Source organism: Procambarus clarkii, chromosome 64 (genome assembly GCF_040958095.1).
Source record: "Procambarus clarkii isolate CNS0578487 chromosome 64, FALCON_Pclarkii_2.0, whole genome shotgun sequence".
NCBI classification, from domain to species: Eukaryota; Metazoa; Arthropoda; class Malacostraca; order Decapoda; family Cambaridae; genus Procambarus; species Procambarus clarkii.
Genome location: NC_091213.1, coordinates 9,070,125 through 9,084,466, shown reverse-complemented (window position 1 = coordinate 9,084,466; position 14,342 = coordinate 9,070,125). Strand labels below are relative to the sequence as shown.

The 14,342-nt window shown below is 41.3% G+C and overlaps 2 protein-coding genes across 2 annotated transcripts in view; one reads left to right on the top strand and one right to left on the bottom strand.

Annotated features, from left to right (window-relative positions):
• Positions 1 to 14,342, top strand: part of LOC123769092 (uncharacterized) — a 306,856-nt gene that overhangs the window by 262,985 nt on the left and 29,529 nt on the right. The gene's annotated exons all lie outside the window — the stretch shown is intronic.
• On the bottom strand, positions 3,355 to 14,215 carry LOC123769063 (kynurenine/alpha-aminoadipate aminotransferase, mitochondrial). The gene is made up of 10 exons (XM_069309172.1): positions 13,986 to 14,215; positions 12,992 to 13,163; positions 11,390 to 11,579; positions 10,821 to 10,928; positions 10,023 to 10,166; positions 9,212 to 9,391; positions 8,617 to 8,743; positions 8,033 to 8,082; positions 6,161 to 6,319; positions 3,355 to 5,691 (listed from the first exon to the last, which is right to left on the bottom strand). The coding sequence occupies exons 1-10, from the start codon at positions 14,050 to 14,052 to the stop codon at positions 5,632 to 5,634; spliced, it is 1,257 nt and encodes a 418-aa protein (XP_069165273.1). The 5' UTR covers positions 14,053 to 14,215; the 3' UTR covers positions 3,355 to 5,631.

Below are 14,342 nucleotides of genomic sequence, written 5' to 3'. Positions count from 1 at the left end.
CCTTAGCTTCCTTGATGTCCCCTTTGGCTCTCCTGAGACGGTTAGGTGTTGCAGGTGGTGGTGGTGAGTTCTAGGTGGTTGGTAGTGGGGGGTGTTATGGTTGTGGGCAATGGGAATGTACGCAAGTGTAACTTGTTGTAGGTGGTGGTTGATGAGCTCCCGTGTCGTAGGTTGTGCCACTGATGTACATTACCAAAATCTCTACAGTGATCATAGAGTCATTAAGATTATCTTAGACAATTTATAAATATATATATATATATATATATATATATATATATATATATATATATATATATATATATATATATATATATATATATATATATATTAATCTGACACTATTACGTCATGCTCTGAACTCTTTATAAATAAAGACTGGTTGATAGTAAGGACTCCACTTGCAACTGTTGACCAAACCACACACTAGAAATTGAAGAGACGACGACGTTTCGGTCCTTCTTGGATCATTATCAAAACGATTGTCTTGATAATGGTCCAGGACGGACCGAAACGTCGTCGTCCCTTCAATTTCTAGTGTGTGGTTTGGTCAACATTTTTCAGCCACGTTATTGTGACCTTATATTTGCACTTGCAATTGTTTCCAGCTTGGTTTTTCTTTCCAATTCCGATAACTTTGTTTCCTTTGAATAAACGTTATCCAATTTAGGATAACACTCCCAGTACCACAAGCCTCTATCTTTCCCAACAGTCTGTCGCGTGGAACGGTATCAAAGTCTTTGCTAAAGTCAAAGTCTTGAGTGTCACAATCCTTTCCACAATCACCTGTCTCAAATATGCTGGAGAAAAAGCAGAAATTTGTCAAATATGAGTGACCATAAGTTAACCCAAGGTGTGAATCATATATTAACCTAAGCTTTTTTCACGTGTATCGAATGGCTTTTTTTGAGGTGTATACGAATGTTGTTGACTTTTTATAGATGAAGTAGTGTTGGAGGAGATAAGATAGATATAGAAAGGGAGAGGGGGAGAGAGAGAGGATAGGGAGGGCGAGAGATAGGCTCGAGAGGGAGAGACATAGGATAGGGAGGGAGAGAGATAGAATAGGGACCGGACCGGGCTGTGGTGGGTATGTGGGCCTGCGGGCCGCTCCAAGCAACAGCCTGGTGGACCAAACTCTCACAAGTCGAGCCTGGCCTCGGGCCGGGCTTGGGGAGTAGAAGAACTCCCAGAACCCCATCAACCAGGTATCAACCAGGGAGGAGAGAGATAGGGGGGGGGTGGAAGGCGATGCTAGTAACTGAGCCTAACTTTAAGAATAACCAAAAAGAACAGAAAGTTTAGAGTATAACATCCCTTAACTTCAGTATCTCTGAAAAACATCTCATTTTTTAAAACCGATGTCCCTCAGTAACCTCCAGTCCTCCAGTCGCAGGAAGGAGAATTAGGTCTATCATATATGTATATGATTAATGAAGAAAGACCTTGCGTCTGGTTCAATGACTTGGTACATTGAAAGAATGAATACCAAACAGATTTTTTTTCCTATATCTGGGCTATCTGTTTATATTAGACATAAATAAGTATGAAACATAAACATAGACACGTATGAAATATGTGCTTCGGTGAAGAGTCTCTCGGAGAAGCTGGCATTTTGACATTAATTGTAAGATGTAAACACCTCGCTCATAACAAATGTTTTACTTAAAGCTTTACTGAACGCCATTTCACGTGTCCAATATTCACACATTGTGAGCAATGGGTGAATGTATCGCCTGAAACTAGTCCTATATGGTAATAGTTTTCATAGAGAGAGACAGACAGACAGATGCAGAGACGTAGAAAGCGGAAAAGAAAGTCGAATCCCCGAAGGTTGAGACACGGGAGAAGTTTGGCAGTAAGAATCTTACGCTTGACTCTGGAGAGGATTAGCACAACACCAGGGGCGAGTTTCGAACCTGGCCAACAAAAGTTACAGTCTTACTCAAGTATCAAAAAAGCCACAATGTCTAATTTTCCCCGCCACACACTACCTCTTGCATCTTCTTTCTGAATTGGAGTTAAACACACACACACACCTCGAGCTAAAAAAAAAAAGAGGTCTCTATGTTAATTTTATGTGCAATTATAGACATTTGCAAATTTTCGTACATTATTTATTTATGACGTCGGTGTATATATTAAAATATATAAAATATATTATTTTTTAGGATACAGTATTTAGTTCTCTAATAAAAGTGTTTAGTTTGTATAAGTATCCACAATCTTGTACAGTATGGATGAAATTTAAATTAATAATATTGGAAACTTTGAATGGCTAATTATAATAATCTTGTTAGCAATATAAACACTATTACTAATATTGACCAATCTACACACTAGAAAATGAAGGGACGACGACGTTTCGGTCCGTCCTGGACCATTCTTAAGTCGATCTCAAGTCAAGCCATTCACAATCGACTTGAGAATGGTCCAGGACGGACCGAAACGTCGTCGTCCCTTTATTTTCTAGTGTGTGGATTGGTCAACATACTTCAGCCACGTTATTGTGACTCATCGCCTGCACTATTACTAATAATGATAAGTCAATAATTGCAGGAAAACGACTGATTATAATCATATCTAAGGCAGGGGATGCAATAGTACTGTGGTGATCGTAGCTATTGTAGTTGTAGTAACAGTCATCAGGCTATTGTAGTTGTAGTAACAGTTCCTGCAGTCTCGTTAACTCCTGTCTCTAGAGGGTATACTGGTGTAAACTGTTCCATAGTCGTTATTCTGGAAAGTTGACTGGTCCAAACTGTTGCACTGTCCTTATTCTGGAGGGTAGACTGGTGTAAACGGTACTTTAGAGGGCAGACTGGATTAATTTATATACTGTCCTTACTCTTGGCCAGTCTGCCCTCTAAACTGCTAATCAGTCAGGCTCTGGAGATTAGACTGCTCCGTAAATTACGGGGTTCTTCTCACACACACGTAATAAAGATTAAAGCGACTCACGGCAAACGATTTTCAACAGACATCTCAATAGCCATCTCAATATATTTTGATTCGAGTTTTAATGGTTTTTCCATTCTTAAAGGCAAATCCCGTTAGGTTTTTTTCCTCGTTTCTCTAGATCGACGTCTAACTTTTCCCCAGGCTACAGCCCATCACAGTTTCATAACTCGTATGTACCTATTTGCTGCAAGGCTAACAGAGGCATCAGATGAAAGATCCCAATAGACAACGATTGATTTTCCCAGGCTGGAACCCACAACAGTTGCCTTACTCATGAACATTTATTTATAACAGTGTGAACGGAGACATCAGGTGTAAGGGTATAGAGCGCCATGTATTACCCAGAACACGATCTTCTATTCGATTTGGTCTCCAATTACAAATTAGTAAAAAATAGTTGAGTTTGCTTTTATTGAGAAACGTTCTCTATGAAGATACACCAAAGAAAACAAATTTAATGGTTAACTATGAAGCAACTAGAAGGCTACACAAATTTAGAGCAAAAGGACAACATGAAGCATTATAGTGACTGATTGGTCTTGAATTTATCAGTCACTACGTTCGTCACTAGCAGACGGCGACGGTGAACTATTTTGTTCACCAACAGATAGGCAACATAGCACTGTGGTCCATGGTTCACCAGCTGACAGACACGCCATAGGGCTGTTTTCTCATCAGGTTAAAAGTCATTACTGATTTGAGAATGCAATTTAAGTTTAGTATATAATAATGTGCCTTTTCTGGCGCCCCTTTGACTGGCAGGAATATAAAACTCTATACAGAATTACTAAATATAATACACAATGAAGTACAATACTTTAATTACATGATTAATAACTGAGTAAAATGATTACTGCATTCTTCATAGTAAGGTTACTCGTTGTGAATAATATTATTCGTCTTTTATACTAGGAAATTCGACTTTTATTCTAGAATATTCGACTTTTATACTAGAGTATGCTTGTCTTCGAAATCAGAACAGACAGTTAACCTTAACATTAGACTACGAATGTAACTACCTAACATTCTTGCGTTGATACAGAATAGATATTTGAAATACATAATTCACGATAATTAGTCTCACTACCAGCACGTATAAGGTTCACTAGTTAAATATACATATTAAACAAGTTATTCATTCACTAATTTATTCATCTCCCTTAAATGTCAATACCAAATCACTCGCTAAATATAGGTATATATATATAACTTAATAAATGTTGGAGAAATATTACATATGATAACTAGAGCAGTCGTTGAAATAATTTCCACACTTCGCCTTCTTAGGGCTTTAGTGCGAGTTTAACTCTTTGCATGTCCACAGTGTTATGGATTATTCATTCATACTTGTTGATTTGTGGGTTTAGCATTGGCTTGGCCTGTATCATAGATGGTGCCCTCCTTGGATGCTGAGGGGGGGATTTTTTTTAATATAAATTTTGTAGTTGATTTTCGACCATAGATGTAGCCATATATTTACAGTGCTAACCAGTATATAAAGCAGATACATTATCTGCTTTCCTCGATGGAGAGGGGTTAGATATACAGTAGACACATTTATGGCTGTCTTACATAATCAGGGGTTCGAGATATGTTCTCTTACATACAGTTCAGTTCGTTATTGAATTCTCAATCACTTAATGTGATTTTTAAAGGTGAAATACAATTCTAACCAGCTTTCACATATATACATACATATTCAAATATATATTTACGTTTCTCTTACTTTGAAAGGGTAAGATATCTGCTATTGAAACTAGTGTGATATTAAACACTTAATCACTGAAGGTGATTAACGTGCGTTTTACAAGCTCAAGTTATAATAACATCACATTTATTACATAAATGATGCATTACATATTCAATCTTGGGAACAGGTCCAGTATATCATAAAGTGTTCCAGCATTTAGATATTATTTGCAAAGTAGAGCATATATCAACCCAGAGGAATAAGTCAGTCAGTCATGGAACATTCTACAATATAATGTTCAAGGGAATACATGTTTTCTTTTTTACAAAGTTGACACATTGTGTATTCGACACTTGAGTGTTGAGAAAGCTGCCATTTATGTCTGTATTCCAGGCGTATTCTGGCCATTATAATATCGCATTGCAGAGTTCTTTCTCTTTTGTTCAATATATAAATGTCTCCTCGCGGTCTTCATCATAATGTTTAATCCTACAGCTTTCAGGTCTTTGTTCATTTGTTAGGTCATTGAGGTTTTCATCGGACATTCGTTTCAGTATTCTCTTTGTCAGAGCAAATGAAACACCTGTATAAATTGATACTACTGGTCTAATACAGGCTGTCTTTTTAAGCCTGTTAACAGTGTCATGTCTGAGATGCCAACATGTGATGGTATCCAAAGGAATTTAATCTCAAATATATTTTCTTTAGCAGCTAAAACATTTATTTGAATATCCCCTGATTATTTTCTGGGTGTTATTGCCACGCATATTCAATGCCAGGAATGAACTGTGAGTCTCGGTCATGCTGTGTATACATTTTCTGATCTGTGAAATATTTCACATGTTTTGGTGGTAGTGACATTCTTCGGATCCAGACTCTTTCACGGGAGGGAAGAAGGAAGGCAGGAGGGTATTGAGAAAGAAATGAGGAAGAAAAAATGAGAGAGGAGAAGGAGGTAGGAGAAAATGTATTAGTTCCTCCTAAATATTTTCTGATTCCATTGTCTCTTCTCGTATAGCCTTAGCCAAAAGTTTGAAAGCCTGGAAAAAATCATTGTTTTCAATATTAACAAACACACATGCACACAAATACATACACATGCCTTACATACAAGGAAATACACAAGCGCGATTAGGAAACTATATTGACAGATCTTGGAATTGTATTTTGATTTGCAATACAATTTTGTGAATATTTTTGCTTCTTAAAAATCTATTAGAATATGAATTCAGAGGTTTGTCTAGTTATATTATGCAAATGCATAATAATCTTAGCTAACATAGTATATATACATATTATCATCCATTTTCTAAATTCAAAACTAAGCATCTATGCACCTTGTTATTATTCTGTATTCTTGTATCCAGCTCTCTATCCATATCTAGCACTCAGATGGATGCCTTTCTCTCTCTCTCCCTCTCTCTCTCTCTCTCTCTCTCTCTCTCTCTCTCTCTCTCTCTCTCTCTCTCTCTCTCTCTCTCTCTCTCTCTCTCTCTCTCTCTCTCTCACCTTATCCATCTCGTCAGGTGTGACGACAGAGTAGGAGACTCTCAGGTAAGAGCAAGGGTCCTTCTCCTTAACCATAAAGCAACATCCAGGCACGGCCACTACGCCTCGCCTCGCAGCCTTCTCCTCAACCAGTGCTCGCGAGTCCTCCAATCCCAACACCTGCGGTGGGAGCAGCGTGTAGGGAGGGGGATGGTGTGACACCCTTCCCCAACTCCCCCAACACTAGTGATGTGCGAGTGCTTTGGGGAGGAGGAAGGGCAAGCTGTGGCCTCTCTCCGCTAGCACTTAAGAGGTTTGAATCTAAAATGTGTCTGGGAAACAGAAGCTGAGGAAGGGCGGACGAAAAGCCGTGTTTGTGGGGAATGTTGTAGGCAGTGAATGGGAAAATGTAAGTAGGATAGGAGGATGGGACAGGGACCAGGCGTGGATAGGGCCATAGGAAGCATTAGCGGAGAAATGAAAAACATGGGTATCCAGTACAATGGAGAACATGGGGTATCCGGCACAATGGAGAACATGGGGTATCCAGTACAATGGAGAACAGGGGTATACAGTACAATGGAGAACATGGGTATCCGGCACAATAGAGAACATGGGTATCCCATACTGTGAGAAACATGTCGTTCCTGTGCTATAAGAATCCGGTACTATGGGAAATAAGGCGATCCCCTTACAGAAACTATGCCGTGTCTTACCTATTAATTATTCGATTAGCAATTATTGACTGTAATACAACAAGTGACTGCAGTACTTTCTTAATAACTGATGTGTCCTATGATGAATTCAAGTGTCCTTCATTGTCAACCTCTGATTACAGAGTTTCAGATTTATTTAAACTATAGTGTGGATTTCTCATCCGGAACTTTGGGTCCATTAACAATAGCATCACAATACCATGATATGGCTATGAGGAACTCTTTTGGAGCAGTGTGTAGAGTTAAACTCGCATCCTGGGTCATCACATTGCATTACCCACTTGACCACAATGAGTTCAATGTAGTTTAGTCGGTAATGTGTGTGTGTCCAGGGCTCCCTCGTGAGGCGAGGGGCCTACGTAGGCCAGGGCCAGGCTACGAGGGGCCTCGTAGCCTGGTGGATAGCGCGCAGGACTCGTAATTCTGTGGCGTGGGTTCGATTCCCGCACGAGGCAGAAACAAATGGGCAAAGTTTCTTTCACCCTGAATGCCCCTGTTACCTAGCAGTAAATAGGTACCTGGGAGTTAGTCAGCTGTCACGGGCTGCTTCCTGGGGGTGGAGGCCTGGTCTAGGACCGGGCCGCGGGGACACTAAAAAGCCCCGAAATCATCTCAAGATAACCTCAAGATAACCTCCCCAGGACGCGTGTTCGATTCCACAAATTTCTTACAAGACTTCCTCATTTGGTTTTCTAACAAAAAATCAATTATGGAAAAACAGTTATGATTTTGAAGAGAGAAATAACTGTGATGTTATATAGACATGCTTAGTGCTTTACATTGATAATTACTTCAATGCTAGTAAGGTAAAGTAATTACCAGGAGAAAGTTCAAACCATTATGGCTAGTAATAAGATTTAAGTGTTCTTAGTGTTTCTTAAGACTTTGCAACATGGACTGTACAATGTGGACTGAAATGGCGCGCAATTACTTTAGTACCACCTAGGGACACAAACAGACACAGGAATCTGTACATTAGTTGCTTGACTGTTGGGAGTATTCATTTACTTGATGAGTAAATGAGTACTTAAATGATTATAAAAACCGAGTATCGACTTTCATGCCATGTCATTTCTGTGCTGTTTAGTGATATAAAATGCCACAGTGTGCCTTTAGGTGGGTTGGAGGGGAACTTGGGGAATAAAACAGCAAGGGGGATCGAACCAACGCCACGTACCTTGATCCAGAAAAACATTCCACCGCTTGCCAGCCTCCACTCGCAAAGCCCTAGAGAGGAAGGAGGAGAATTACTGTAATTCTCATCCACTCACACGAATGCACGCATGTGCATACATACATACACACTAATGGGTATACACATTGAAACGCTCTTACACACAAACCCACAGACTAATGAGTGGACACAAGCATACACACAAACACACGCTAATCGCTAAGCAGTAACATACATTGACATACTAACGCGTACTTGCAATTATGCACGTAAACAAACTCACATTCTTACACGTGGACAGACATGTAGTCGATGTAAACAGGATGATTCATGTTGCTTTGTTTTCCCTTGCATTTCCTCGTGTATTTGTTAGTGTATTGTGTGGGGGTGAGTGTATAGTGTGGGGGTGAGTGTATAGTGTGGGGGTGAGTGTACAGTGTGGGGGTGAGTGTATAGTGTGGGGGTGAGTGTATAGTGTGGGTGTGAGAGTATAGTGTGGGGGTGAGTGTATAGTGTGGGGGTGAGTGTAGAGTCTTTCGAGTGTATTGTACCTTGGGAGATAATTACAAATTCACGTTTTGACTGACCAGTGAGATGTCTCTCCGCAGCACACTGCATAATATCTCGTCGCTCGCGGTAGAGATCACGCACTTCGCGGCCGTGATGCAGGTACCCCTGCAGACCCCAGCGTCGCAGTATCTCACTCAGCATTACCTGTGGTCCAAACCCAGTGGCGAGTTATCACGAGTGAGGCCAGAAGGACCTGATGGAAAGTTCTCAAGAAAAGTTGATAACGAAGATAACACGAAGCTCAAAGTTAGGAGAACCATTCAGATACTAGCAGAAGAAACTGGAGTGTAACACGGTATCTGAGAGATACTAGCAACCACCTGGGAGATAAGACAATGCTTGGGAGATACTAGCAGAAACTTGGGAGATGAGAGCAAGCCTGAGAGAGAGGTCAGAGGAAACTCCCACCGTCAGGAATTGCGACAAGGAGAACACTCACATAACCCCCGTAACAGACAGCAGAAAACTTTGAAGGAGAATCCATAACAACACCTTGAAAGGAAGCAAGAAAAAAGTTTTATGTAGACGAGAATCTGAGAAAATCCTGGCAAAATCTAACGAAGAGCCACCGGGCAGAAGACTTCAATAAGACAAGATATCACCACCGCTTACCTGAGGGAGAACAGAGGCGTGGAGAACAGTGGACATCACATCCATCACAATCCTCTCAATCAGGGGCTTAGGTCCCGTGACGTAGCCAATGCGCAATCCGGCGCTCACTGTCTTCGAGAAGGAGTCGAACCGGACGACTCGGCCCTCTATGTCCAACTCCAGGAAGCTCGGAAGCGCCTTCTGGAGAGTTGCGGAGGTATAGTAGGCTGAGAAAGCTCTCTTAAAGAGGTGCTGCATATGTAAAGTTGATAAAGACAAGGGGCTTCTTAAGAGCCAATCAGTGAATTAATGCTAGAGAGTAAAGTTAAGAGTTTAGGGACGAGCATTAAGAGTAGGGCTTAAGAGTCCCCTAAGGCACGTGTAACAGAAGAAAGGTAACATCCAAATCTACACCATCACTTAGATATGTAATTATCTTAATGAATCTTAACTGATAGAATCCTTGGGAATAACGAAAAATTTCTAGAAAACTTGAAGTGTTCAAAATAACTTGATAGTGTTTAAAATTTGCTAGAAAAAAATGGTCTATGAAGGTAAATGAAGATTTTAAGAACGATCTTTAGAGTATTGAAAATATTATATATTATTGAAAGAATCTCTAAAAAAAAATATATAATTATTGGAACGGATATGTAAAGTTATTTAGATGCATAAAGGTAACTGCAGAAGTCTATGGAACCTAAAGAATGGAAAGTTACACTTAATGAAGGCTGACCTTCAAGAAGGTGACCCTCGATGAAGGCTGACCTTCAAGAAGGAGACCCTCGATGAAGGCTGACCTTCAAGAAGGTGACTCTCGAAAAAAACTGACCTCACAGAAATGTAAGAAGTAATATGGGTCATCTTCAAGAATGATGAGGTCATGTTCACAGGCGATGGAGTAGATCTCACGCCGACTGGCCTCGTCTATGGTCGTCCCAGTTGGGTTGTTTGCGGTTGGATTCAGATAGATCACCTGAAGGAGGTCGGGAGGTCAAGCAAGGTCTTGGGGGTCGTGTTGACTTTACAGTACTTCCTGGAATTTACAGACACCAACTTCGAACGCTCGAGCCCCAACCCACACTTTGGCTAACTGTCAACACAACCATACACCCTCACCTGGCAACCCGTTCTCGCACTTTCGTATAGTCAATATTGACTTATTAAATACGTGCATATGTGACATACCAAACATACTAGTTTACCTTGAAAAGCTTCATAGAAAAACACCGATCTTACCTAACCTTCTTAGTATGTTAAGATAAGCATCTTATTGCTTCGTAATTACAATTATTACTTAACCTATTATTACTTAACCCTATTATAGGTTAAGTAATAATTGTAATTACGAAGCAATAAGAAGCTTATCTTAACATACTAAGAAGGTTAGGTAAGATCGGTGTTTTCTATGAAGCTTTTCAAGGTAAACTAGTATGTCACATATGCACGTATTTAATAAGTCAATATTGACTGTAAGAAAGTGCGAGAACGGGTTGCACCTGGGTATACCTCCCTCCTCACAGCTACCACCACCCTCACCTGGGTATACCTCCCTCCTCAAAACTATCACCACCCTCACCTGGGTATACCTCGCTCCTCACAACTACCACCACCCCCTCTCCATCTTTACCTTAGCTGGGCAAGAAGCACTTTTAGCTAATGCCTCACGTAGCTGGCTGGGCTCCAGCCCCTGGTCACCGGTCGTTACAGGTATGATGCGAGCACGGATTACGTTGAGCTGAAATTTAACACGTTGAGAGTAAATTTTTACTCCTAAATTATTTGCAAATACTATTTCAGATTTCACAGTCTTTACTAATTCTGCGTAAAACTACACACTATTTTACGTAGAATATGAAATGACTTTGTAGAATTTAATTAGTCTCTTGGTCAAAGTAGATTAGCATAGACAGGCGATGACATAGATTAGCATAGACAGGCGAAGTTTTTCTCTGTGTGGCGTTACATCAGTAACGTCACACAGAGAAAAACAGAAAGAGAGAGAGGCAGAAGCATTTGTCCATAAGGTCCACTGAACGTCCATAACAGCTTCCATGGTATAAATGGCCAGACACACACACGGATACAGGAAAAAGCGAGCCACAACCAGGGGAACCACCACACTAACAACAACACAAGTGACACAACGAAGACCACCAACATTCACCCGTATCAGCCGCCTGCACCACCACCACTCACCGCGTTCACGACCCCGATGGAGCACGGCTCTTGGAGTAAGACGGAGTCGCCAGGATTAAGGAGCTGGGTGAAAGCCATTGAGAGGCCGTGGATGCTGCCAAGAGTCACAGCGACGCTCCTCTCACACCCACCAGGAGGGTGGTGAAGCTCTTCACTCATCTCCTGCAACTGCTTCACCAGCGGAGGAAACCTGCAAGAATCACCATCATGATTCTGGTCTTCCTTCACATGTGACGCCACGAGATATAAAAACATAAGAACCAAGAAGGCTTATTGGCCCATACGAGGCAGCTCCTTGGCCCATACGAGGCAGTTCCTTGGCCCATACGAGGCAGTTCCTTGGCCCATACGAGGCAGTTCCTTGGCCCATACGAGGCAGTTCCTTGGCCCATACGAGGCAGTTCCTTGGCCCATACGAGGCAGTTCCTATGTTATCATACAAAGGTAAGGATCACGAACAAGCGTTAAATCAGTATGACTATATAGCACTTGCAAGGCATATGAGGGATAAGGAAGATGGGTCAGGACGGAAGGAAGAAATGGTGCCCAACCACTTGGCCCATCGGGAATCGAACGCCGACCTGATTATAACGAAGTCGTTGCTCGTCCGACCAGTCATAATTGCGTAAAATACAAAGGTATATATTTTTTATATAAAAGCATTATAATTTATAGGTCAATGCCAAAGTGACCAGAGGATAAACCAGTCGTGATAAAGTACATAAATGAGATTATTAATACTTACGATATACGGTGTATACTGGGATATACATCTTAAAGAAAGGAAGAAAATACCGAGAAATGCGTGGAACTAATTACTGTATTTGTATAAAGGAATTTTTAAGATACTTTGAAGGAGATTTATTTAATGCAGCAGCTGTCCCTATACCTGATCTTTGACACTTACCATCAGCTGCCTCCAGTGATACTATACTCACCATCAACTGCCTCCAGTCAGTCAGTCAGATATACCAGCTTAGTGTCGAAGCTTAACTGAATCAATCAGATATACCAATTTTGTATAGAAGCTAACGATTGGTCACGTATGCTCATCTAGTGTTGAAATTTAGCTAATCAGATATTTCAATTTGTGGAAGAGCTTAACTCAGCCACTCAGAGAGGCGAATACGACCGTCTCTCAGCCACTCAGCGATATCTGGCACAGAAGGGTCGGGGCGCCAGCCTTTGAAGCTATTGGATTTTTAATGCAATTACTCTCCATTCTCGAGTTTCTAATTATGTTTGGTTTTAAAATGCGTATTGAGTAAATGAGCATTCCACGTTCTCTTTCATTTCATTTTCTCTTTCATTCCATGTTCTCCTTCATTCTACTGATTATTATTGGGAACATTTCATTTTCGTCAGTAGGATGTATTTATTATCGTTCTTCGTTATCATGTCTGCCCCAGAATTTTCGTGTGATTTTCCCAACATTGGTGAGCAAGAGAATCTTTCTTGACAGATCAGATTCCTCACGAGGAATGCTTATAGGGTTCTTAAGGTTCGATATGATTTCTAATTGCATGACATTGCAGACGCTACTCTGGACTAGAATAGGAAGATTAGAAGCAAGAGTTACGACTGAGATTTTGAAGAACCTACCCAGAGCTTGCAGAGTACTGGAGGGCACTTGCCATGAGGTCCTTGTTGATAGTGAGTATCTGTCCATCGCGAAGGGTGAAGGTGGCATCCAGGATTGGAAAGGTGGTAGGGTTTGGCATTCCCCCTGTCAGCCAGATCGATCTAGATTTCTTATTGGATTCTTTACGGTTGTCTGGAATGGCGAGGTGGCATTATGTATAGGATGGTGAGTAGTGTGGGACAGGGAGATGTCATTGTCATTATATTGTGCTGGTTATTTGTTTGGGGAAGATGAGAGGAGATGTCTGTCTCATACTGACACCTCTCTCATCCACACACTCCTCCATACTGACACCACTCTCACCCATACACACTCCTCCATACTGACACTCTCACCCACACACACTCCTCCATACTGACACCACTTTCACCCACACACACACTCCTCCATATTGACACTCTCACCCACACACACTCCTCCATACTGACACCACTCTCACCCACACACACTCCTCCATACTGACACCACTCTCACCCATACACACTCCTCCATACTGACACCACTCTCACCCACACACATTCCTCCATACTGACACCACTCTCACCCATACACACTCCTCCATACTGACACCATTCTCACCCACACACACTCCTCCATACTGACACCACTCTCACCCACACACACTCCTCCATACTGACACCACTCTCACCCACACACACTCCTCCATATTGACACTCTCACCCACACACACTCCACCATACTGACACTCTCACCCACACACTTCCCAGAACCAAATTTGTAACTTAACCTTTTCATTTAACAATTTTATAAAAATTATATACACCCATAAATCCCAATTAATTTCCCTATAAATTAAGGTTGTGATAATTTAACACCTTATGAATTAAAGCTGGGATAATGATCAAGCTTAGCTGAGGGAATTTATCAACTATTTGGATGATTTCCCCAAATCATTTCGCACAAAAAGGAAATAATATTTCCCCCCATATTTACCAAGCTGTTCAGTAGCGGTGAACTTCCGGCGGAGACCCACGTCAGAGAAGAACCTGGAGAGCTCCATTGCTTAACGCTGTGGAGATCGTGGGGGGCTGTAGGTATCGTTAGATTTTGAAACGATAGTAGGGGGGAGGGGTTGTAGCAATCGTGAAAAAGCACCAAACAACAATTCCCCAATTTCCAACTTGGGGAAAAAGAGCTCAGCGACACGGGTATATTCAGGAGGGCTCTCTAATCAACACTACAAGCTTCCCCCAGTTAAGGACGTCTACCAGGCCAGGTATTTTGGTCAGCATGACTAAGGTAAACACGCCAGACTATGACCAGAATTCCAACGTAGGAGTGATTCTGACG